Source organism: Culex pipiens, chromosome 1 (assembly GCF_016801865.2).
Source record: "Culex pipiens pallens isolate TS chromosome 1, TS_CPP_V2, whole genome shotgun sequence".
In the NCBI taxonomy this organism is placed as follows: domain Eukaryota; kingdom Metazoa; phylum Arthropoda; class Insecta; order Diptera; family Culicidae; genus Culex; species Culex pipiens.
In genome coordinates, this window is record NC_068937.1 from 46180855 (window position 1) to 46208052 (window position 27198).

Sequence of the window (27198 nt, forward strand, 5' to 3'; positions counted from 1 at the left end):
AAAATAATAGTCAATTAGAACTGATTTCTTTTTGTATTAAAAATAATAGAACTGATTTCATATAAAAATATCAACAAGATTTATAAAATTGTAAGTAAATTTTAATTTCAATTTTGCACATAAATTAAATGATAGATTCCTGAAAATTATAAAATAGTATTCATGCGAAGAAAACAAGTAAGAAATTTGTGTGGGAGAAACAAAACTAAAAAACTGAAGTATGGCAGAGACACAAGGATGATCGACGCGTTCGTATGCTGAGAAGTTCTACGCGTTCGTATGCAGAAGTTTGTGATGGCAAGATGGTGAGTGGCAAAGTCATGCGGGAGGTTGAACAGGTAACGGTGTTGATGTTGTTGCAAAAAGTCATATCAATGAGGATCAAGTCGGATTAAGACGCAATTCTAGTAACGAGACATTCACGTAAAACAAATTACCAATCGAAATGTGGAATTATGCGAAGTAAAGATGATAGAAATGCGAAACATCATTATGGAACAAAAATGCAAGTTGAGATCATACTGCACGTCTGAAACTATTGAAAAGGAGAAGATCATGATAAACAAATGATAACATCATCCGATGTCATTAATTTACAAAAGCCAAAGTTGCAAATTACACGAAATGTCAATTTTGGACAAACAACATTTCCTAAACATTTGATAAAAGAATTACATCAACCGATGTCAATAATTTGAGATTGTCAAAGATACAAAGCAACTGGAAAAGTCAATTTTGGACAAAAATACTGGATTTACGAACAATTCACAATACTCAGCAAGTGAAAAGTCAATGCACTCTCAAAATTGACCACAGTCAACTCACAGTTGAGTTATGAAGCATAATTCATGATGGAAACGACAATTGCACTAATCGACGAAATTCAACACCTTAGCCTCGAAAACTGATCAATTGACCAAGTCACTGTGGAATGAATAGCCTCACGATAGAGACGATTTTGATGGAAGACGACGACGATAATAACCAGCCGATCAACACAGTTTTACAACAACAACAAATTTTGCTTACAGTGTAAAAATTCAATGATTTTTTTTAGGAGATATAATGAAAATTAATTTCAAATGCAAGTTTATTTAAATCAGTTTCAACGAAAATATTTTTACAAGAGAAGTTCAAAATAGTATTTCAAGTAATTTAACAGGACAGAAGATCAAAAAAGTAATGCAAATAATTTTTACAGGAGAAAAATCAAAAGAACAATTATATTATAAAGCAATTTACAAGAAAGCACAAGAAGAACAAATTGTAAACCGCACGATCACTACACCCGACAATATTCTTCCCATAGATGATCATTTCTTTTAGACGATCATCTAGCTGATAAGTGTGGGGGAGATTAACCGAACCAATTTTTTTAAATCAGTTTTTTATAGCCAGCCATTTATATTTTTATGATTTATGCAAAGTATTTTTTTCACAAATCAAATTATTAATTTTGGGAATATTCTTCCAACCTACAAATAACTTTCGATAGATGTTCTTAATGCTTTTCAAGAATACAAACATCTAGCTGGTAAGTGTGGGGGAATGCAGCGACCTCAAATTTAAATCATTAAATTTGTCCATTTTTCGATCCTCACCACAGTTCTGACCATGCGCGCTTACGCAAGCATAAATAATTTTACCCGTCGACTCGCGTTGCGCGACAAATAATTAAGCTTATGTACAGGTGTGGATCATGAGTCATCCTCACCTGAAAAGCCCTTTATTAAATTTCGCCAATTGTTAGGCAATCAAAAAAATGGTTAAGCTTTCAATTATGAATGTGCGATGTTATTACACAGGGGAAATTGAGGGTGTGGCTTAACCAAATTCATTGGCATGTTTGTTCAATGGAGAATTCGACCTTCTCATTATTGACCAACATTTTGGAGAATGTTTTAGGAACATAATTTTGATATTCCAATAACATAATTTAAAGTTTCACGACAATGGTTCGAACCCATGACTTCCGATTTTGAGGTGTACTCACTACACCATACGGAAAGTCATGAAGAATTGCAGAGGTCTGCATAATTTAATTCATGAGGTTCATCGATGCTTCTCATCGAAACGGACCACTTTTAGTAGAACAAAATTTAGTAGAGTTTTCGGGGACTGACTATAAAAACCCCAAAATTCTTGAGGAGGGCAGTTAGTTCGAATTAGTTCCAGTTCTTGTTCCAGTCAGTTCCAGCCAGCTCAACTCCAGTCCAGTTCCAGTTCCAGAAGACGCCCCAGACCAGCCGGACCCGCCAGCAGCCACCAGTAGCAGAGGCCCCAGTCCAGCCGGACTTAGCGGTGGAGGCCGCAGTCCGCCGGGACTTAGCCGCCGTGAAGAGTCCGCCGGGACTTAGCCACCGTGAAGAGTCCGCCGGGACTTAGCCGCTGGGAAGAGTCCGCCGGGACTTAGCCGCCGTGGAGTCAACCAGGGCGTAGCAGAGTTCGGGTCTGGCATGGCTCGGCGCAGAGGTCTGGAGGGCAAGTCTGGCTTCAACATAGAGAACTGGCTCGACGAAGATCTTAATGCAAAGTGATGTGATCGTGCGCGTAAAAGTTAAGAGTGTTATCGCAAAAATGTAATCTTTAAAAAGTGTAATAGACAAATAAGTGATGTTTACTGATCTGTTTTGACTCTACAAGCAAATATCACAAAAATCCTGAAAGCCTAAACCGCTCGGGCCGTTCACTACCCAAATGTTTGAAAATCTCCACTTCAAACATTGTAGCATGTCAATTCGATTCCCTCGAACAAGAAACACTGTTGGATGAATTATTTTTACCATATCGTTGTATTTGAGCAACATTTTAGTTTCATTTGACCCAATGTCACCCCCTCTAAGGGGTGAGATTGGGTCAATTTTCAAACTATTGGCATTCAAGGTAGTGTTCATCAAAATCCACCATATTTTGGGAAAATGTCAGTAAACTATCTAAGAACAAATCTCGGGTTAGTTTTCAAAACGTCGTAAGAGCCAAACCCCTCAAGTGGGGAAAACCGATGAACAAGTTTTCGACCATTATTTTAATTCTTATTTATATGTAAGTGGGTTTCAAGGGCATATTTTTAGTCAAATTATTGCTTTGACTATAAGCTATGGTTAACATATCAATTGAATTAAAATTTTTACCAATTAATGTGTGTTTTAACCTTGTTTTACCACACCAGGTTAATACGACCTTTTACATGAGCAAATTGTTTTATACGTCCCTGTACTTGGGACTTTTTTGAGTAAGAATGACAATACGACCATTGGCAAAATTTATTTATTTTATGACTAAACCACATTTAAATCAAACATTATTATTTTGAACATCGTTTCAACACCCCCCGCAAAGAGGGCAGTCGATGTTTTGTGTTTTTGGGAGAAAACATCGCAGGGGAGAAAGGTCCAACTGACAGATTTTATACTCCATCTCTCGCGTTGGCTCATACGCTAGCTGAGAGCACGAACAAAATGACGAATTACCACTGATTTGTTTATCTTTTCTTCAGTGGTCTATAGGACCTTGAAGAACTTGGGTTCCTGGAGTTTTGAGAGGGCGTTTATGCGTGATAAGATGGATGCGGTCATTATCGCTTGTTCCTGAACAGATTATGCAACTTGATTTTGCGTTGGTTTAGGCTGCCACACAAAATGATGATTTTGGGGGAAGCTAGCCGTCTCTTCCGGAATAAATGACTGAAACTGGGTTTTGCCGGCTGGCAATTGGAAAATATTCTTCGCGCATCCTTTACGTCATATAATCAGCGCAAGGTTTTTAACGGGATAACAAATATTCATCTTTTTTCGTAAAAACTCATGTACGCATAATCATAAAGCAATTAAAACTGAACTTACGTACTTTTTCTATGAGCGTAAGTACATTTTTGAAATTATCAGTACTTACGACCTTGCATCACCAAGGACTTCTCCGTATGAAAAGCACATTCGACCTTTTATATGCGGGCGATATTTTGGTTTAAATTTATTTTTTTTTGAAATTCTGCTCGAGTAAATCATTAGTAGTACGTTAGAAGAGTGCAACCGTGCCAAAAACTCAATTTTGGACAGCTGGCGCTTACGACCTTTTGAAAACTAACCCGAGAAATCTACGTTGAAAGATTTTCGATGTTATTTAAATTGTTTTTGTTATTAAGAAATTACGAGAGGTGTATCGTTTTTTGACCCATAGTCACCCCCACTAACGGTAATCAAAATTTCATTTTGCTTGCCATTAAAAATGTTTCCAGTACTGTTATTTAGACATTTATTTTATCAATCATCCAAACCTAAAAAAAACAGATGTTTTGCATCGAGGCATTTGTGTTTCACCTTTTTCTTACCTTTGTTACTTAAGATCACAACACAAAATTTAAAAAAAACACAGCAGATTTGAATAAGGATTTGAAAGAGAATTTTTTCTCGGCAGCATCCAAAAAATATGTCAAAAGTTTGACAGATATGCAGTAGGGTGGTCCAAATCCGGGCTTTCTCGGGGCTACCCCCTGGAATCAAAGATTGACCCGTCACAAGGCTAAATTCAAAGTTTGAGCTCTTAAAAAAAATACTTTTAAATGCACACGATTGTTTCTAAGAAATTAAAACTTCGAAAAACTGACCAAAAGTGGTAAAAAATATATTCTGTAAAAAAAAACTCGAAAAATTCTGCTAGCTCGTGAAAAAACATGCAACCACCCATATGTTCACACATCTAAATTGTTGTTTACAAAATAAAAAACAAAATTAGTACAAACAAAAAAAAAATATGAACACAAATTAAGTCATTTTTCAGCAAATAATGTCACTTAACAAGGACATGTAACATTTCTCGCCTGAAATGATCGACAGCAACCCATCAGAGCCGTAAATTGCGCCATAAAGTGATGATCTGGTGGTTTTTATAGCTTTCCTTCCTTCGCTCCATGTGCCAACAGCGTGCCCTCACTCCCACACCCCACGCCACGTGTGTGTGTGCGAGCTCTGCAGGTTCCAGGTGTTTACCCAGGGAAGAGGCGTGCGAAGAAATGGTGTGGTGGTGATGGTGGTTCTCGCTCCTTTTTATATTTATTACGATAATGGGTGTAGCCCCTTTGGCTTGGAGGACGATTTTACTTCGTTTGCACAACAAATTGATTGCCGTCAAATGTTAATGGGGGATGATTTGGCGCGTTTGCTAAAGGGGGTGGTCGAGACGGTGTTTTGTTGCACCCCTTTTGGGAAAGGGGGTGAACCTTTTGGGTGGCACCCCCCTAAGGAACAACTTTTCTAACGTCTTCTTTCTAGTAGATGTTTCGAGATTGATACTTGTAAAAGTTGAAATATATTTTTTTGTGATGCTAATAATCCTATAAAAAATCATGATATTTTTTGAACAAAATTAAAAATAATCCAAATCTAAACCTCATACAATACCTTATACAAATCCCTTAAGGGTCCAATCAAAAGGTACTCAAAACGACTCAATCCCGCAGTCCCACAGTGACTAAATGGTGCGTTCCAGTTTTCCTCATTGTTGTCACACGTGGCGAAAAGGGCATGGCCGGTTGTAGGAATTGGAGGGACAAAAACCATTCCACCAAGGGGCCATAACAGCTCAGTCAAACCAAGTCGGACGTAAGAATTTAATTGAAATAATGAACCAGGGGCTTGGCTCTCCTGTGTGTGTCGGTTGACGACGTGTTGGTTCTGTTCTAATATTACATGGTCGCAGTACGGCTCGCGGGCGATAGTTTGTTGGTTTGTTTTCTTTTCAGTCGATAAAATTGTCACATAAAAAACGGAAGGATAGAGCAATGGGGACCTACTCTTTTGCGAAACTTTCCTTGTGATGCGTGCTAAACGGTGATATCATTTTGGGAAATCTGGAAAGATTTTTTTTGTTGATACGTTGATAGAATAAGAGGGGACGTCGTGAGTTTTACTGGGCAAAAAAATATCCATGAATAATAAATCACTTGATATATCGTCGCTTGTAAGCTATCTTGTGGCACGTCCTATCTTCTTACAGCAGACGTGTCACAAGATAGTACACGAGCGACGATATTTGAAGCTAGGTAGCTGTATTTTTTTAACTATTTAAAATAAAAAACAAATTGAAATTAGAAAATAAGCCATGGTTTCAATACTTCTGAGCAATTCTCTACAAAATCGATATTTTTTTTTGAATTTTAATTTTTGTATTTTTTAAACCGGCTGAATCTTTTATGGTGCTTTCGGTATGTCCAAAGAAGCCATTTTGCATCATTAGTAGGGTGGCTCGACATGATCGATTTTTCAGAACAGGCATTTTCCGGTTCCTTTTGGGTCGCCAAACAACCCCCTGAAATTTGGAAGCGATTGGGTTTGACCCGGCTTTCCGCAAAGCGATTCAAATTTGTATGGAAATTTGTATGGGAAAACCTCCTTTTTTACATTTTGGTTTTTATAATTTTAATTTTTCACTCAATTTAAAAACTAACACACTTATAAGTATAAGTTATAAGTAGGGTTAGTGAAATTTCACGATTTCGCGGACAGCGTGAAATCCGCGAAATTTAGCTTTTTCCGCGAAATCCCGTGAAATTTTATGTTTTTGTGAAAATGTAACGATTTTTCTCAAAATAATTCATCAAACTCGAAAGAAATAAAAATAATCTTATGAACTACTGTAGAATTGAGCGAGTGAATACCCTGGTTTAATTACTAATATAGGGTTAGTGATTTTTGACGATTTCGTGGACGGCGTGAAATTCGTGAAATTTATCAATTTTCTCAAATCATTTATTTTAAATAACAACTTAATAAATATTTCATCCAAAAAGACTATTTAAGTAAATTTTATTAGTTTTTAATTAAAAAGCTTGAATAGTTGATATGAACCATTTGAAGAAATGCTCAGATTTTTAAGTTTTTTTAGAAACTAACTAAATTTAGTAATATTTTCATTCGCTGTATTAAAAATTTTACTGCTATTTTATTTAAAAGGTATAGTTTTGAAAGAAATTAAAAGAATCAAGCTTTGTTTTATTCAAAATAAAATGAAGAGTATTTTTATCTTTGGAATCACATTTTCAAAACACACCAATTATTTTTTTGGGTCTGTTTAATTTTAACGATATTTGTTTATTTGGGTGGATAATTCCCGAGAAAGTTAAAAAATACTACCTTTTTTGTTTTCTTTTCTCACTTAGAATAATATTGAGATTTTGTTAAAAACTATATTATTTTTGCAAATTAATTTGAGTTAAGTTTTTGAAAAGTGAGCTAAAACTCTTTAAAAAATATGTTTAATGTGCTGAATGTCGCAGAAAATTCAATGTATTTTACTCATTTTGACTGAACAAGATTGTTCAATCTTGTTTGATATGAAATTCATTAAAATGTAAAAAGATATAACAGAAGCAAATTTGCGAAAACATTTTAGCATTATTAGTCAAATATTAAAAGAGTAGTTCTGCAAATGAGAATACGCGTGCCCATCCATAAACAAAGAGGATTTTTTTTTTTAATTGGGAGAATTTTTTTGTGTCGTATTCAAATTTAGTGATTTTTTTTTAGTTTATTGAAGAATAATACATAATAAAGCAAAAAAAGTTTCTGTGATTTAAACATAGGATTTTCGAAATTATTTTAACATTTTTTAAGTTCCGCGAAATTTGCGTGAAATTTGGTGTTTTTAAATTAAGGTCCCCGTGAAATTTGCAATTTTCGAGCGTGAAAAATCACTAAGCCTACTTATAAGTATAGTCCTGAATGTCCTCTAAAACCTTTCCCGAAGAAAGTATGGTCCTATCTTGCTTCTGAAAAAAGATACAGAGTAATTTTAAAAAAGAGATACAAAGAGGAATTTTAAAAAAGTGCTAAAAATAATATTTCTTGTTAACACTGCCAGTACTTCGGTAGATATTTCAAAATCCTAATTTTTATCGTAATAAGGAAGCAAAAAATCGGTATTGATTCAAAAATTCATAACTCGGTCAAAGATTTTTTGCAAAGCCTGAAAATTTCTGAAAAAGTTGGCATTTGATGTCCCCTAAAACATATAAAAAAATTAAAAATAGAGTTTTTTTGCAAATCAAGTTTATGTGACGAAAAGTTAAATTAAAAATCAATAGTTTTCCCAGAGAATTGCTCATTAATATAAAAATAAATATTCAGAACAGTTTTGTTTAAATAGCTTCCAATTGATTGAATCAAAATTCAAGTCAACAAAACCAGAAATAAAAGATTAAATTATTTAAAGGGACCTTACATTTGCTGTTAGTTCTTTAAACTAATTGAGTGTAGTTGAATTGAAAAGATAGAAATTAATTTTAAATCGTGTTTGTTTGGGATTCCAGACTTTTCCCAACTTTTTGACAAAAATACAAAAATTTCCGTCTTTTTCCGATTTTGTGTAGATTTTGTCGGATTCCAGACTTTTTCCCGACCTCCCGACTTTAGGGGCCACCCTAGATAGCGTGATAATAAAAAAATCGACATCAGGGATAACCCCTGACTCGATTCCTTAGGCAAAAATAAGAATCTGTGCCAGTTTTTAGCAAAACCGGTTAAAGTTAGCGAAAAAAATCTTTTCATACAAAAATTTCATCTTTAAGGGGCTACATACATGTAAATCGTCAAAAATTAAAGAGGTTGGTATGAGCACACACTTAAACTTTTTTTTAAATATGGTTTCAAAGCATTAAAATATTCATTTTAATCTACATATTAACAAAATATATATGAAGACATTTTAATGTACAATTGCCAAGATATAGCTATGGGTAATTCTCCGCCAACTCACACAGCAGTTGCCTCGACCCCTCCTCGATTTTCGTGAAACTTTGTCCTAAGGGTTAACTTTTGTCTCTGATCACGAATCCGAGGTCCGTTTTTTGATATCTCGTGACGGAGGGGCGGTACGGCCCCTTCCATTTTTGAACATGCGAAAAAAGAGGTGTTTTTCAATAATTCGCAGCCTGAAACGGTGATAAGATAGAAATTTGGTCTCAAAGAGACTTTTATGTAAAATTGTACGCCCGATTTGATGGCGTACTCAGAATTCTGAAAAACGTATTTTTCATCGAAAAAAACACTAAAAAAGTTTTAAAAACTCTGCCATTTTCCGTTACTTGACTGTAAAAATTTTTGGGACATGTCATTTTAAGGGAAATTTAATGTACTTTTCGAATCTATTTTTTTTAATTTTTTCATTTAGAACAAAAATTTTCATTTTAAAATTTCGTGTTTTTTGTAACTTTGCAGGGTTATTTTTTAAAGTGTAATAATGTTCTACAAAGATGTAGAGCAGACAATAACAATTAAATTTTGATATGTAAACATAAGGGGTTTGCTTCTAAACATCACGAGTTATCGCGATTTTACGAAAAAGTTGATCGTCGGTGATCATGGCCGTTCATCGTCACCCGCGACAGACACGGACGACGAAACAAAGAGAAACGCAAAAAGTAACTTTTTCAAATCTTTTTTAGTGTTTTTTTCGATGAAAAATACGTTTTTTTTTTCGGAATTCTGAGTACGCCATTAAATCGGGCGTCTAATTTTACATAAAAGTCCCCTTGACACCAAATTTCCATCTCATCTCCGTTGCAGGCTGCAAATTATTGAAAAACACTTATTTTTTCGCATGTTCAAAAATGGAAGGGGTCGTACCGCCCCTCCGTCACGAGATATCAAAAAACGGACCTCGGATTCGTGATCAGGGACAAAAGTTACCCCTTAGGACAAAGTTTCACGCAAATCGAAGAGGGGTCGGGCAACTTTTCCCGATTTCGTGTGAGTTGGTAGAGAATTACCCAGTTGCCAAATCAAATTTCTATCAATGTCACCCCAGTTTACAATACTTTCGAAAAAATACGGTAAAATTTTAAGTATTTCTCAATAAAACTATATAAAAGTGGAAAAGCATATATAATTTTACTTCGTTTGATACCAATATTGCAAATTATGATAATTTGAGTACTTCCGAAATAATACGGTATTTTGTGAACAATTTACTTTGAAACCTACTACATTTAAAAATATATATATATTCCTAGTGAAAGGATTGGAAATACAACATGATATAGTTGAATTAAGACGATTTAAGAAAGATTTTAAAAATGAGTAATCGTCCATCATTGGCGACAACATAATGGCCGATAGAATTAACTAAATGACGATAACGATAACCATTATCGTTATCATTAGACGAAAATATTATCGACGATAATTTTATCGATAAACAACCTTGCGGGCCATATTTGAGGCTCACATAGTCTTGTGAGCCAACTGTGAAGAATTGTTAATTATAAACTTCAACGATCAATAACCTTAACCTTAACCGATTTGGCTCAAAATTGGCACAGTTACTTAATTTAACCTATATCTCTTTCGATTATACACAATTTTCAATTTTTCTTGTCAACCTAAAACTCAATCTATTTGACGGGCCCTCAAATTTGGAACTCCAAAGATTTCCACAATGTACAGTATTTTTTCACAAAGCAAATATATTTATATTAAAACTTAAAGTTGAAGTGGTTTGTTTGATATGATTTTGAATTTTTTAAATGCTCCATAGTACAGTGATGACTTTCAAAATAATGAGCTAAATTTTGTTTATTTGATATACAGAGCGGATTCGGTAATTTGAAATCCGCAGTACTCAAATCTCAAAATATGCTGTCAAACTAATATTGACATTTCAACCCCATTGTTCGACGATTTCAGTTGTTTCAATTAACGAATTGCGAATGACCGAATCTGCTCTGTACAAAATTGTATAGTTATTTAAGAGGTCACCCCAAATTTTTTTTGACAAATAGACAATTTTTGCAGAAATACTCACTTAGTTTATTTTCATTGTTAAATCAAGTATTTAGCTTAAATTCCAAGAATTAACCTCAAAGGCAATTCCAATACTGGTTCGCGGAACCCCACTGCCACATTTTTCCACTTTATAAGTTCGTTGAATTCGGACATTAAAAGGCACATTTTTACGACCTCCTCCCGTGGTGGCCACGTATTGCCGGTGCAAAATGATTGACTCGCTGCCAGTCCGTGGAAATGCACTAAATAACCCGGTGATAAATTAGCTAGTCGGTGTCGTCCGGAGCAATAACACCAGCCCAGCAAAGCTCAGGTGGGACAGGAACGAGAATTTGCGACAAATTACTAATTTCCGATTAGCGGACAAATAATGACCAGCGAGAATGGTTGGGTTCTAACCTATTTGACACAATGATGAGCAGTTCGGCGAAGTAGACTTGTTATTCATGGCTTGACGGCGGTGATAAAAGCTAGATTTGTATTAATCTTTAAATTGTGATATAACAACTTTTTAAAAATACAAAAATACAATGTCTTTTAAACAAGATGATGTTAGAAATTGATACCGTTGCTACCCTCATAATAAACATCAATCATGTGCTTGTTTGCAGTTCAGTTTTTGTTCCTTAACCAACTATTGACGACACTGAAAAATGGGGTCGCGTTGGGAAACCGGAGAGAAAACTTAACCGTTTGTCGATGTTTGATCTAATTTATGTTTATTGCCACAGAGGAAAGGGATGATAAATGGCATCGTATCCTGATGACACAATTTCCTGGCAAAAAAATCCACGTGTCCTGATGAACGGGATATCGTGGGTTAAAAAAACGCAAAAACAAACATCTCACTCCTTTCGTCACTTACGTCAATCGGCTCATTTTTCGGTAATTTAAGCCGGAAGGCGTTTTGTTATCCTTGTTGACGGTGTTTTTTTTCTACGGTACGACCTTACCAAATCATCATACAACACAAAGTATCCGATTACCGAACCAGTGTGTGGACCGTTTGGCGCCGCTCATTAAAGCGAATCCTTTCTATTATATTTTATTGGCAATTTGACATTTCTGGCGCGCGCGTGTGCCAACGAACGACCCAAATGTCACCCCACCGTGCAGAGCGCGCAAATGTTATGGCCCCTACCTTTCGTCGCCTTTGGCTAAACGGCCGAAGCTTCACGGTACATTTGATTGTTTTAACAAGAGGTGAACCACGGCGTGACGAATTATAGAGCCACCTAAACGGTGGAAGCTCCTTAAGGTATGCACTTTATAAAATATTTTCTTGTCCTTATGCAAGTATTACTCAGTGATTATAAATTTTTGTACAGCTCATTAATGAGATTGAATTTGCTCATTTGGATCGAAACAACATTTCTCAAACTAAGAAAATGCTAAATTTACGGTCAAAAATTGTGTTATTTGGAAGGAGTTATTTTAGATGGTTGAATATCACCTCTTTTATGATGTTATTTTACCTCAATTTAGACTGAAAAAGTGACATTACACCAGAATAGTGGTAAAATTACACATTTTCAGAGGTAAAATTACACATTTTTTCTGACATAAAAGATGTACACCTTTCCAGTTGTAATATTACCATGATATTCTTTTCTGTTTAGTTATGGGCAATTCTCCGCCAACTCACACAGCAGTTGCCCCGACCCCTCTTCGATTTGCGTGAAACTTTGTCCTAAGGGGTAACTTTTGTCCCTGATGTAAAATTGGACGCCCGATTTGATGGCGTACTCAAAATTCCGAAAAAACGTATTTTCATAAAAAAAACACTAAAAAACTTTTAAAAACTCTACAATTTTCCGTAACTCATTTGTAATTTTTTTTGGAACATGTCATTTTGAGGGAAATTTAATGTGCTTTTCGAATCTACATTAACCCAGAAGGATCATTCATTAACCATCACAAGTTATCGCGATATTACGAAAAAAATTTTTTTTTGAAAAAGTTACTTTTTGCGTTTCTCTTTGTTTCGTCGTCCGTGTCTGTCGCGAGTGACCATGAACGGCCATGATCAATGAAGACCGACTTTTTTTAAAGTATTTTTTTTTTTAATTTTTACATATTTCAGAGAATATGGGTTTTTGACGCGCGCAAAAACGGGAAAATTAAGAAAACTAGAAAAAATCTACTTTTTTACCAAAACTGCGATAACTTGAAAATTTAGGCGATTACCTATACTGTTATAGGTGTCAAAATTTTCGTAATTGAAATGCGCAGTTATCGTAGTTGAAACACCCAGCAATTTTTAGATATATTTGTGTTATGGAATCAGGGAAAAATATTTTCAGATATGAGCTCTTTGGTCCCGGGACCTTCAAAGTACCAGATGATATTTTCATGGCACCTTTTCAAATATTCAGCTAGTTTTTTTCTGATGCTCAACATATTTTTCCTTAAAAACCCATCTAATAACCTTTTGTTTAAAATGTGGCGCTCAAGAATTGTTTAAGCCGTTCTAGATATATATATATATATATTTTTGAAAAAAGTGTTTTTTGCGAAAATCGACGAAAAACACATAATTTTGGACCACCCTATTTCGGATAGGAGCACCCTAATCACCAAAAAAATAGGGTTTTATTATTTTGGCCATGCCAAATTTGAGCTAAAAGTACCCGCTGTTTTAATTATTTTTTTAAACTATATAAATAACAAATCGTCTGTTGTGTGCTATCTTGTGACAACGACCATTTAGTACTATTCAAGAAAATCGATTTTTAAAGTTTGATGATAAATATTTTTAAAACTATGAATGATAGAGCCAAACTTTTTGAAACAACCGGTTCGTATACTATCGTTTTACAAACGCTCCAAGTTTCAACTAATTTGGTTACACAAGTTGAAAGATGCAGTAAATTATGTAAACAAAAATCTGAAAAGCACGTGTCACAAGTGTGTTTCGAAAGTAAAATTGTACTACGTGTTACAAGTGTGCACAGAATTCCCATAAAAACCAAAATAAGCTTAAATCAATAGTTTAACCGACTTAATCTGTATATTTTCAAAAACAAATGATTGCATTGCCTTTAGAAAATGTGTATCAACAAAAATTTGTGAAAAACAAGAAAAAAATTTCCACATTTTCCAACAACATGTATGACGTGTCACAAGCGTGCACGATCATTTTGATGATTAATTGGTCTATGTCACAAGTGTGTATTGCGATATCCGGGAAACGGAAGCGAGTTCACAGAATCGGGTTAAAGCATCTTTTAGTGTTTGCTAAGTATAGCAAAACGTCATCATTAACTTATTTTCTACCAAAATGGTCTATGTCACAAAATTTTCAAAAATACCATTGAGCAACTCTACGAATTCGGCCGATTACGTCCATTTTTGTTTTTTGTATTTTTTGATTTGGCTAAAGCATTGTAGGGGCTTTCCCTATGACCAAAGAAGCTATTTTGTGTCATTAGTTCACCCATACAAGTCTCCATACAATTTTTGCAGCTGTTCATACAAAAATGGTACATAAATATTCGAAAATCTGTAATTTTTGAAGGAACTTTCTGATCAATTTGGAGTCTTCGGAAAAGTTGTAGGTATTGACTATTCAGAAAAAAATAGACAAATGAAAAAAAAATTGCCAATTTTTAATAAACTTTTTCTTCAAAAAATTTTGTTGAATTTTTGTTACTTTCGCGATTTTTTTAAATATATTTCAGGGGACAAGTATGGTCAAAAATGTTGCCAACGGAAAAAAATGTCATGCATCCAATTTTTTTAACTTCATTTTATATGTATATTTGAATTTGCAATCGAAAAGTACTTTACAGTTTTTTTGATAAAGTGTCTCGTTTTCAAGATATAGCCACCGAAAGTTTGATTTCAGCAAAATATTTGCAGTTTTCCGATTTTTAAAAATAGTGACTAGAGGGTGACGATTCTCGAGATTTTCAATTTCCCGGGAATCGAGAGTTGAATTTGGCCATTTCCCGGGAATTCCCGGGACCGGAAGTTTTCTAAACTATGCCAATAGCGCCAATAATTTTAAAAGGAAAGTAGTAAATTTGTTTTTTTATGAAATCATTTACAATTAATTCATACTTATTCCAGACGTTAATTGAGGTAGCCTCATTATTTTAAGGGGTTACATACATGTAAATCGGCAAAAATGTCAAGGGTTGGTATTGTCACACACTAAAACTTTTTATTTAATTTGTTTTCAGGACATCAACATAAACATTTTTAACTATAATCAACATAAATTGGAAAACATTTGATTTCATCATTGCCGAGATATAGCTATTTGAAGTTAGCAGTTTCAAAAAACGGGTGCCACGATATCTCAACACTGCTTCGACCAAATCGGCTCAAAATGTTAGTGAAGATTCATTAAACCGGTTCCGTGTGCATGACGAAAGCCGATTTAAAAAAAGTTTATTTAAAAAGAGATAAAAATATTTTTTGTGTTTTTCATATAAAAAATCGTAAATTTTTGATTTTTGCATTTTTTAAAAAAGCAAAATTTCTAAATCGGCCTTCGTCATGCACACGGGATATCTCTTGAGAGTCTTCACACCAAATTTGAGCCAATTTGGTCCATCCAATCTCGACATATCGTTGCACCTGTAAATCAACCCGGTGTTCCGAGAAAAACGCTCACAAAGTTTGACAGTCCGCTTTGCGCATGGCAAAACTTTAAACTTGAATCGTCTTCTACTCGCTTATATCATGACATATCTTCATGAAACTTTCAGGAGTGATTGGATTTCATCTTTTTAAATGATTTAATAAATATAATAATTAAAAATATGAAATGTTGAGATTTTCTACATGTATGTAACCCCTTAAGGAACTATTTCTACCTTTTACTTTTTTTCTGGATCTACAAATACAAGATCGTTTCTTGATTTTTTTGGGACTCTAAAACGGTTTTTTTATGCTTTCGCAATTTCATTCCACCTGATTGATTTTTGAAAAGTAGCAGAAACATGTTACATGAATATTCGATTTTTGTGAAGCAAAAAAATAACTAATATATAATTTTCCTGTATCGGGATATTTGCAATATGATAAATAACGACTTAAAACAACAATTTAAAGCTGTTTTTTTTTTCCTTCTTAAGGTCAACTGTACATATTCATTGTTTGGAAGCGAATTACTCATAGGGTCAAAGTTCCCCTAATAAAATCAACAACAACATATTCATTGAAGAAATATAAGTTTCAGGAAAACCCGATTGTTCACAATTGGCGAACCTTAACTTTACAAAGATTGCCAGTTTTTTTTTCCAAAATATAATTAAATATTGAGGTTGACACGAAACACAAAATGACTTATTGACATCAAAAAAGGAATTACTTTGACACAGTGAAATGAACTTACCTAGAACTTGAAAAAAAAAACCAGATAATGAGGATTGCTATGCTCGAGAGAGGATATGGAAATTGAAGTCATTTTGAAAAGTCTTTCTGCTTAAATAAATAAAATAATATTTAAAAAAAACTTCAGTTCCCATTTCATTGGTTTATTCAAACTAAAACAACATATGTTCTAAACAATTTCGAATTTTTCAAATGTTTTTTTCTGATTAGTTAATATAATTTTGCTTAGATATTTCCAAGTATAAAATTTCCCGGGAGTCTCGACCAAGTTTCCCGGGAATCGAGAGGTCCAAAAATGGTCGATTTCCCGGGAATTCCTGCTTGTCACCCTCTAAAGTGACTATGAGTGACCATTTCTAAAAATATGTTTTTTAAATAACGTTCAGAAAATTTGCTATAGAATTCTCTAAGAGACTTTGAAAATTAAACCTCTGGTTGCTGAGATATATCGAAAAGAAACAGGATAATTAAAGTTTTCTAAGCCTCATCCAAAAAAATAGCAAAATGTTTTGTCATTTCAAGCAACTTTCACTGACACTAAGTAGGATAGACTGTTTGTTTACAAATCAACATTGGCCTATCTACACTGTAATGATTGATTATCTCTTAAATAAATAAATTCTTTTTTAAACTGTTAACATTTAACAGAAAGCAAAGAGTCAAAGTAGACCGAGCCACGTAGCCCAGTGGTAACGCTTCCGCCTCGTAAGCGGTAGATCGGGGTTCAAATCCCGGCTCGGACCAACACAACTGGTGATCTTTTCCCTTCTGGAATCGACTGCTTAGTAAAGGGAAGGTAGTGTAACGTCAAAAACTGGACCTTATCACGACACCTTAGGGAGGCGACCTATGGAATGTTAACATTAAGTTGAAAATGAAATTGCCACTGAATCCGCTTTGTAAATGCCGGCCCCGATACTCTTCTACACGGAGAAAAAAGGGTTCACAAAATCGTGAACAAGCGTTCATGAAATTCGGAACCACGAACAAAGTGTTCAAATTCCATGGTACGATTTTGAAAAACGTACCATGAAATTTGAACACTTTGTTCGTGGTTCCGATTTCACTATTTTGAGAACTCATTTTTCTCCGTGTAGGGTGTTCCCCTCAGGAACTGGGAAGATTTACTTTTTTACTTTTAAAGAGTCAAAGTTATTCCATTTCATTTTTTTTTTCATTAATTATTTCTCTCATTAAGTTTATTTTACACATTTAAAAATCCTGTTAAAATAACATTTGAGAATGTGGCCAAAACCCCCTCCCTTCAAAATCGGGCCGAAAAATCAGGGGGTAATTCTTTTTAGCTTAAAAATTTCAATGAAAATTGAAGTGTTATTCCCCAGCATTTAGAATAATTTTTAGCAAGTTTTAGTTTATTCAAAAGTCTTCTGAAGTCGCCCCTCACAATCCAGAGGTTGCTGATTCGAATCCCGCGGCGGGCGCTCTAAATTTTTTTTGTGTAAATATGGATATCCGGCGCCGTCGCTCCGTTCCGTTCTCAAACACTTAGGAGCCCAGGGCGGCGAAGTACTTGTAGTTAAAAAGGAAGACACTAGTGGTTGGTACTAGCAATAGTGGCCGTCAGCTATAAAGTCAACTTGGTTTTTTTTTTTAATTTTAGAAAATTGTCGATGGACAGTACCGCAAACAGTTTTTTTTCGCTAACATTTTTGTCTTCGTCAAATTTCAATTTTTTTGTAAACTAATAATTGCAAAATTACTGAACTAGTGTAAAATGCACTCTAAAACACTGTTTGAACATTTTTGAACATAATTTTTTGACATAAAAATATATAATAACATCCTATTTGGATAATATTTTAGATAAAAAGACCATAAATACGTTAAGATGGTCCCAACAACCTCTTGTTTTGTTTGTAGTTTCCAGTGTTACACATTTTGTAACTCCATCCAACGCGCGCTCTTCTACCGGGCCCAACGACGGAGTGGACGAGTTCACATAACTAACCGCACCTTAGAATTTGCTAATGGCTCCGACCGGCTGGGTTGGGCCGACAATTGAATAAATGTATAGTGCCTTCCGCCAGCACGCGCGGTATCAAGTTGCCGTGTCAGTCTATCAGTGGTGGCCCATCGGCAGACGATAGCTCAGCGGCGGTGGACGTAAGAATGGAAAAATCTTGCTGGGAGGGGAGGTGGAATTGTATGGAAGTTGCTCGGGAAAAAAACGTCATTTCAAATCAAGATGGGAAGTGGGGAGGTGGTATTTTCATTATATTTATCACTATTAACCGATTATGTAAAAAGAGGAGCAAGAATGCTTGAAACTTGACAAAATTTAAATGAAAAATCGATTTTGCCAAAAGATGGCATTATATTGCGAGAAATAACCCCTGAAGGTATGCACACTCGTAAGAAAACATTTCTAAAACGCCTCAAAGTATGCTGTTTCCACGTTGCAACACTTTCCGTGCAAAGGAGTGGCACGGGCGGTTTTTACATTTCCACCACATAATCCACTTCCACACCACAAAAGTGGATTGGTGTGGCCCTCCTCAAACGACGGAGGTGGAAAAACCTTGACTAAAATGATTAGAACACGCGATTCCCCACCGTGACTTTGTTGTTAAGGCCCCACATCGGGGCAGTGTTGCCAGCCAAACTATTTATGATACCCGACACTTTGTCAATATGGGCTCCTCCAATATAAATTCTACGTTGCTGGCGAAAAAAAGGAAAGGTGTTTGGAAAATGTCTACCATTTCACGGTGAAATAATTCCTAAGTTTCTTTTTTTTCCGCAAGGAAATGGAAGGCAAAGCTCGTTCCGGACAGGCCTATATAGAGCAATTTATTTAATTAGTTTGCTCGGACCATAAAGATCGGACATCGCGCGCCCCGGCGATTGCAAATAATAGTGGCGTAATTTATCGCTGCAAATTGATACCTGTCCTGCGGTTGATATTATTTCACGCCATAAAAGGTTTGTAGGTTGGCTTGTTTGCAAAGGTGTCAAATACTTTCTTTTTCTAGTCCTTAAAATTATTCTGATTTCATAGTGAAGTTGATTCTTTGAAATTCGTTTTGAAACTACAAGTGTTGCCTACTTTCTGGTAAAAAAACGAGCGAATCTAAAAAGTTTAATTTTTGTATTGGCATCAACAACCAGATGGCATCATGACTACGATGAATTCCAACCGTCATTGGATTTGGTATCATTCAAATAATGCTATTACCAACTTTAAGTAACATAAAACTGCAAAATAATAGGCCAATATTTTTTCCAACCAACATCAATCAAACCCCTCCCATATCCGGACTAGCGTCCCCTTCCCCTTGACCACCCTCCAGGGGGGAGGGCCCATAAAAAGACGACCAAATACAAACTGAGCTAAATTGGCGCTATCATAGAGGTAGTCGTCCATCCGTAGTGTCCACAGTCCACCCGAAACTAAGGCGTGCCCTTAATCGATAAGCCATCATCTCGCACACTCAGTTGCACAAAAATTTAAGGAAAAAGCAAGACACATTTCAAAAGGAAGTAAGCCAGCAAGTTCCGATCAAAAGTTTTTCAACATAATTTGGTCAAATAGTGAAAATCTGCAATTTTGATGAATACAGAACCGAATCTGCCAAACATACGAGAATTTTCACTATTCCTCCCTTGTTCCTGAGGTCATTTTGAGCAACTTTTATTTTACTACGTGGAACTTCACTCATGTCTTATTTTAATAACATAACAAATCTTGTGTTAAAAATGCCATAATCTAATCTAACCTAATCCAACATAAACTCAGCCAGGCCGATGAAAGCCTGCTGGAAAGTCTTGTCAATATTAATAATTGTAGGACATTCGAGAACACCCGAAAATGTAATACAAAAATTAAAGCGGCCAGCCCTACTGCGTTGAGTTTACCGCAGAGAGAATTCTGTGAACGAATCACATTTCATAGAATCTAGAATAATTGATTGCAAACTTTGCACCAAATTCTCCGCCTGTGCATATAATAACCTGGGTGCTGAAAAGACAGAATGCGTAACGTGATTTTCGAAAGCTCCCCACTGCTCCCCACTAATACAACTGCACTACAGCTGTAAACATAAACAAAGTAGAAGGCTATGTTCAAGCTCAAGCGTGACATATTTTTTGCTGCTGAAGTGAATTATTATAAAACATTTTGGATCTGTTGATGTTGATGTTTTCGATGAAAAATTAAGTGCTTCGCACTTTTTTCTTCGTAGACTAAACGATGGGCGGCCAAAAGAGGCCTATTTTTGTTTTCCACGTGATGAAAAATTGTGTCAAAAGTGGGTGGAATTTCGTGAATCAGAAGAGCAACCGAATGGAAGTTCCGAGATTATTTATCTTTGATGTGTAGTGATAATATCGGAGTAAGATTATCCAATATTATTTGGAAAGTACTATTCATAGTTATTGATAATTCGTCGCTAACATTTAAAAGAGCGTCATAAAATAGGTTTTGCGTGAGACATAGCGATTATAAAATTTTAGCGACGAATTATGCCAATCTCAATTTCAACCCTCTTATTAAGATGTTTTGACTTCGAATACCTCAATAGCCATCGATTTTTTTTTATTCCTGACTAAATAAATTATAGATCGATCACAATACTTGCCACTTCTTGGTATAATTATGCGAACAGTAAATTGGTTCCGCTTTGACAGTTCTAAATTGAGGCCGCTTTGCGGACAACTATTCTGCACCCAGATAATAACTGCAAACAAAATATTTGCACAGTGAAAATCATACCCTTTCTACCACCCCCCTCCCATTCCCCCCCCCCCCCTCCCTGTAATTTGACGTGTGAACTTTTTTGAAGAGCTTTTTACAACTTTAACGATTGTTGCATGCAAAATCTAAGACATAAATCCGCAATATGGATCAATCAACTTTAAACTTTCAATACTAATTTTAAACGTGATACCAAAACAACATTTAATTTTTTAATTTATCTGCTCTTTTTGGTTATTTATATGATTGATTTTTTTTTCTGACGATTTAAAACATAGATTTACAGTCCAGACACGATAATCCGAAGGCCTTGGCAACGTTTCACTTCGGATAATCGAATCACGAAAAAAATGGTTTCGTTGTCTTATTTCGGATTGTTGAGCTTTAGTATGACCTCTAAACTGCACTAAGGCAGCGGTTCTCAACCTCAACCTCAACCACGAGTAGTCTCAGGGGGTTCCGGACGGCAAATCCTATAATGGCGAACATTTTTAATATTTGAGAAAAGAAAAACAAATAGAATTTTCGAATACAGTCGAGACTCGATTATCCGAAGTTTCGATTATCCAAAGCCTCAATTATCCGAAGTTTCTATTATCCGAAGGTTTGTATGGGACTTCGGATAATCGAATCACGAACAAAAAAAGTTTTTTCCTTTTTTTTCTTTTACTTGTTTTAAATATCAAATCGAGTTCCCCATTTTAATTAAATTTGGATTGTAGATTGCCTATTAAATAATAAAATGCATTTTTTTCAATATTTCGTCAAAGCCATATTGGCCGCCATCTTGGATTACAAACTTTTAAATCACTTTAGCGTAGTTTAGGGGTCATACTTAAGCTCAACAATCAAAAATTAGACAACGATAAAAAAATATTTTTCGTGGTTCGATTATCCGAAGTTTCGATTATCCGAAGTGAAATTTGTCCTAGGCCTTCGGATAATCGAGTCTGGACTGTATTCTTATCACCAATTTTTGACAAAATTGTTTGTTATAATCAGGGTTGATTAGAAAAATAAATTGTTTTTTTTTTATTTAAAAAACATATCTTTTTTAATTCCCTCACACTTTTTTTAATTTTTTTTTTTATTATTTTTTATTATTATTATCCTATTTTTCAATGATTTTTTAGTAAAAAATCTGTTTTCAAGTTTTTAGTTTTTAAAATTTCTTCTATTATTTTTTGTTTAAAATTTGTAAATAGTGACAACTTTCTTTGATAAAAATCAAAAGGTTGATAAATATTTCTAAAGTTTCCTATTTTATACATTGTTTCTTCGACCTTTCGCTGCTTAAATATATTTTTTCAAAAAAAATAATCTGGAAAAACATTTTTTTTCTAGAAATTACTCAATTAGCTCTGTTTTTTATTGTTGATATCTTGAAAATTGTACATTCTATTTAAATATTTCGTGAACAATAATTTTGTAAAATTATCTAATATTTTTGCATAATATATATTCAGAATTGTAAATTCAAAACTTTTACTAAAAATTATCAAAACATGCTCGTGTTGTGGCCTGTACAGTACCTTAGCAATGAAAGAATGGATCAAAAATATTCAAAAAAGTTGAAAAATGTCTCAACTGTTCAATTTTACATGTACTTTGTACACACTTTATAAGAAATGAAAAACGCGTGACTTCCGAAGGGTTAATTGAAAAAACAATGGAAACAGCTGTCATATGTAACTTGAAAACGGTGCACTTTATCAAAATATAACATCATGACAATTTTTAATATTAAATCAGAAAAGATTTTAAAATGCATATCAAACAATCTTGTTTTCAAAAATTCATAGCAATGCAAAAAAGTCTTATATCAAACTATTGGTAATAAGTTTGCACTTTACCTACTTACTTACTTTACTTTTCAGAAGATCAAATTTCTTATTAAATCAATGTTATTATCAATGTTTCGTCTTGTAAAATTGGTGGAAACAAGAATTGGGTCCTAAAATGAAGCTTAGATTGCTGATATTATTGTTTACAGCGATAAAGCTTATTTTTCTGAGTACAATGACCCTTTGTACGACCACAAAGAGTTTAAAATGGATTTTTAAATCAATTTTGAAAAATTAACCTCGCGTTCCTTCTTGACAGAAAAGCTCCTACTTGACAGCTCGTTCCAAGGGGACCATAGTTGATCCATCGAAAAAATGTTGTCTTGTAAACTTTTTTTTTGTGTTATAATAAAAAAAAAGTGATCAGAAATACAGATTGTCAAGGGAGACAGATTGGTCGATGCAAAATAAATCGGCTCTGGCAACGTATGTTTTGCGCTTGCAACACTGCCAGTTTTGCTGGGCGTAAAGGGCGGTTGGTGTCCAACGCGTTTGGATCTGTCAAACATTGGCCAATCTGTTTGCCTTGACAATCTGTAATCAGAAATGGTTTTTAATCGTGTTTTTACCGTTGTACATAAAAATTGACATAGGGCTTTAGTACCCAATTGTAGATTTTCAAATAAAATATTAAACACATTTTTACTAATGTTCCACTTGACGCTAATAAATTAATTAAGCACTATTTTAATCTAAAATGTTGTATGAAACACAGTGACATCCAGTACATGTTTTGAACAACTTTAGAAAAAAGCCTAACCGGTTCAACAATATTTGAAAAAATAAATTAAATTTTATCAGAGTCACCCCGGTTCAAATTAACAGAACATTTAAACAAATTTTACCTACAGTTTTATCGAATTTCAAGTTTTCTGTGATAAATATTCTGAAATTAAAAATGTAAAAAAAATCTCCTTTTAAATCTACATTAGACCATTGCAAATAAATTTCAAAGTTTATAGCAATTTTATGTTTTTTCAACCATAATAAAGATGCATTTTACATCTTTATAACATTTTACAACACAACTGAATGTAGAACCGCGCGCGCTCACACACAAAACTAATTTGATCGCCGGCCGTGGCTGCGATGACATAAAACAGACCTCCTCCCGGGGCCAATCCATCGGCCATCGGAAGGCAACTTTTCCGGGGGCCGCCATAATTGGCTACACCTTATCCTGCTGGGCTGGGCGAACGACTATGACGACGACGGAGTCCTCTATCCTGCCGTATAGTTTGTCTTCCTTCGAACGACTTTTCTCTAATTTAATTAATACACTTGGTAAACCTTGCGAGGGGTAGGAGGGGATGGTCCACCTCCTGCAGCTAGTAAATCATGGTGATAAGAAATGGGCGACCAATTCTTCGACTTTCATTTAGCTAATCATTGGTTCGGCGATTCTTGAGTCGTTGGAAGAAACTTTCTTTTTTGATTCTATAATTATTAGGATTATTCGTCGTCTTTAGAAAATCTATAACTAAAAACTAACATCTTTCCCTTTTTCCTTTCAAAATTACAGGGCAATGCCGGTCTCGAGTACATCATGAAGCTAGGCTACACGCTAGTCATCGTTACGGTCATGATCATGATCTGGGCCTCGCTGTCCGGTGCCCGAGAAATCGACGTCTCCCAGCACCCTCCGTGTGCCTTCAACGCCCTCTGCACATGCTCCAAAAGTGCCCCCGATCTGGGCGTGGTCGAGTGCAGGCGGGTTCACTTTCCGGCCATTCCCAAGGTCATCAATAGCTCAAAGCTATTCATGCTCCGAATGGACGACACCGGGCTGAGGGAGGTCGATCCGTACTTCTTTCAGGCGACCGGACTGTACAAACTGGACATTTCCAACAATCCCGTCACGGAGATTCCGGATGAGGCCTTCTACGGACTGGAACGATCGCTTTGGGAACTGGTCCTGGAGAACAACCAGCTGATCGAGATTCCCTCGCGAGCGATCCAGAACCTCAAGAAACTGCGGATGCTCGATCTTCGAGGTAACGACATAACCTGCATTGAAGTTGGAGCGTTTCGAGGTCTTGACAAGTCCCTCCAATCGCTGATCCTCGCGGACAACTCAATCACCCAACTTCTGCCCGGATCCGTGACCGGCCTCCCCAATCTTGACAGCATCGACCTCAGCGGGAACAATCTCGTCGAAGTGGACCCGTCCGCCTTCAAAGACGGCCTCGGCAAACTCTCCAAGGTCTTCCTCGCCAACAACCTCCTGAAAAACATCCCCTACTCTGCGCTCCAACCACTACGCCTCCTTCGCGTCCTCGATCTCTCCCACAACCTCATCCGGAACTTTACCCCCGACGACGACGAAAACGGCAAGGTCAGCTACAAGCTCACGCTGGACGTGCTCCAGCTCCAGTACAACGCGATCGAAACCATCCCGTCGGTCTCGTTCGGATACTTTGACACCATCAACTCGACCTTCCTCGATGGGAACCCAATCAACCACATCGAGGACAACGCCTTCCGGCAGGCCAAGATCCGCGAGCTGTACATCCGGCACTGCGGGCTCGACTTTATCTCGCCGGAAGCGTTCGGCGGGCTGGAAAGCTCGCTGCAGATTCTGGACCTCTCGGGGAACAACTTGACGCACCTGGCGGACAATCTGTTCAAAGGATTTGACTATCTGCGGTGAGTGTTTTTTTAATCGCCTTTCTCAAATCAGCATTCTCAAAAAAAAATTACCCAACAGATTCCTCAACCTGAAGGACAACATCATCAAACAGCTCGACCAGCGCCAGGCGTCCCCCTTCGCCGGCCTGAACCTGTTCAAGCTGGACACCACCGGCCATCAAAATCAACCGTTTACCCTGCGCGAACTGTCCACCATGAAGAACCTTCGCTCGCTGACCACGTCCCACCTGCCCTCGCTGGCCCTCGGCCCGGAAGACTTTGCCGGCTTCAGTCCGGAGCTGGAGGAGCTGAAGATGACCCGGGCCGGGCTGAAATCGCTCAAGAATCGTGCCTTCACAAACATCCGCGGCTTGAAGCGACTAGATTTGAGCGAGAACCGCATCGATAGCATCGAAGCGAACGCTTTTACAGAAATTGGCCACTCGCTGGTGTCGCTGCGGATGTCCCACGGGCTGGGCGCCCAAATCCTGTCCATCCCGCACGAATCGTTCCGGCACCTGACGGCGCTGGAAGCGCTGGATCTGTCCAACAATAAGCTCAAAACGCTCACCGACAGCAGCTTTCACTTTATGAAGAACCTGGTCAGTGTGGAACTGCACGACAACCAGATCGACTCGCTGGCCAAGGGCACCTTCCAGTCGGACATTCACACCAACCTGGCGGTCATCTCGCTTCGGTACAACGCGCTCAAGCTGGTCCAGTCGCACTCGTTCGTGGATCTGGAGGAGCTGAACGCGATCTACCTGGACGATAACAAGCTGGAGTCGATCGAGAAGCGGGCCTTCATGAATCTGGACAACCTGAAGATGCTGAATCTGAGGGGGAACCGGCTGGGTAGGATCGCGGTCGAGGCGTTCCAGGTGAGTTGCGCTTGTTTTTCTTTATTCTATGAATTCTCTTTGAATTCAAAATATTGAACGTACATAATGGGTGGAGTTTTACGAAATTTGTATAGTGGTCAAAGCGCAACAGCGTATTTCGATTTTTGTCTGCTTTTACAATATTATTTTTCTCATTGAAAAGTGCCGGCGACAAAATAGGGCGAAAATTTCACTGCCCGGAGATCGCGAGTTGACGCGAGCGAATGAACACCGCGAAAACCAGGGGGTAGCGAAGAAGCCACCATCTTGGAAGTTCAGATAACAAACACTAAGAATCAGTATTATACATATTACTTTGGTAACACGAAGTGTGTTATCCTGGTTAAACTCAAAAGTACCATGCAAATGTGTAAAACCAAACTGAAAAATGTGTAATGCCGATTCTTAGTGTACGGGTGCACTGTTTGACCGACCCAATGAAAAAAAGCAAAAAAAGGTAAACAGAAAAATCACTTTTTTCGATATGAATTTTCAGCCAATATTGGGAAGGAATCTCCAAGGATATGATAGAATTTACCATCAGCAACACAATTCACGTGTTTTTTCAGACATTTATCGTTTGAATTGAAAACCCTAACAATGATTTGTTAAGGGCTACCATTTGACAGTTAGTGCTGTCGACTGTTGTCAGTTTGCTTAGGTCGGAATAGGGTTGCCATCCCCCCGGCGAAAACAGATTCGGGGGTGCATTGGGGTTAAATGATTATTTCGTCATTCGGTTTAATTTGTAAATAATTATTTTTCGTAAATATCGCTACTTTGAAGCGATGTAATTCATTTTTACAGTAAATTAGGCATTGTTACATCAAATTTGACCTTTCAAACGCATCAGAATGGCACAATTTTAATACAACAATGTTTGCCAATTTGACCGTTTTACCCCAAATTCCCCTAGTAGAACAAAAGAAAAGTTCATCCGCGGTCTGTCAGCAGCGCGCTGTTTTGTTTGCTGGATCAACATTTGGAAATGTCGAACGTTGAAGGAAATCGCT

The 27198-nt window shown here is 36.4% G+C and overlaps 1 protein-coding gene across 2 annotated transcripts in view; it reads left to right on the forward strand.

The window, feature by feature from the left end:
* Window positions 1–27198, forward strand: part of LOC120417017 (chaoptin) — a 171389-nt gene that overhangs the window by 131595 nt on the left and 12596 nt on the right. For both annotated transcript variants that reach the window (XM_039578953.2, XM_039578955.2), the window contains exons 2-3: window positions 24199–25322; window positions 25384–26185. In XM_039578953.2, coding sequence (XP_039434887.1) covers window positions 24199–25322; window positions 25384–26185 — 1926 coding nt within the window. The remainder of the gene's footprint in view (window positions 1–24198; window positions 25323–25383; window positions 26186–27198) is intronic.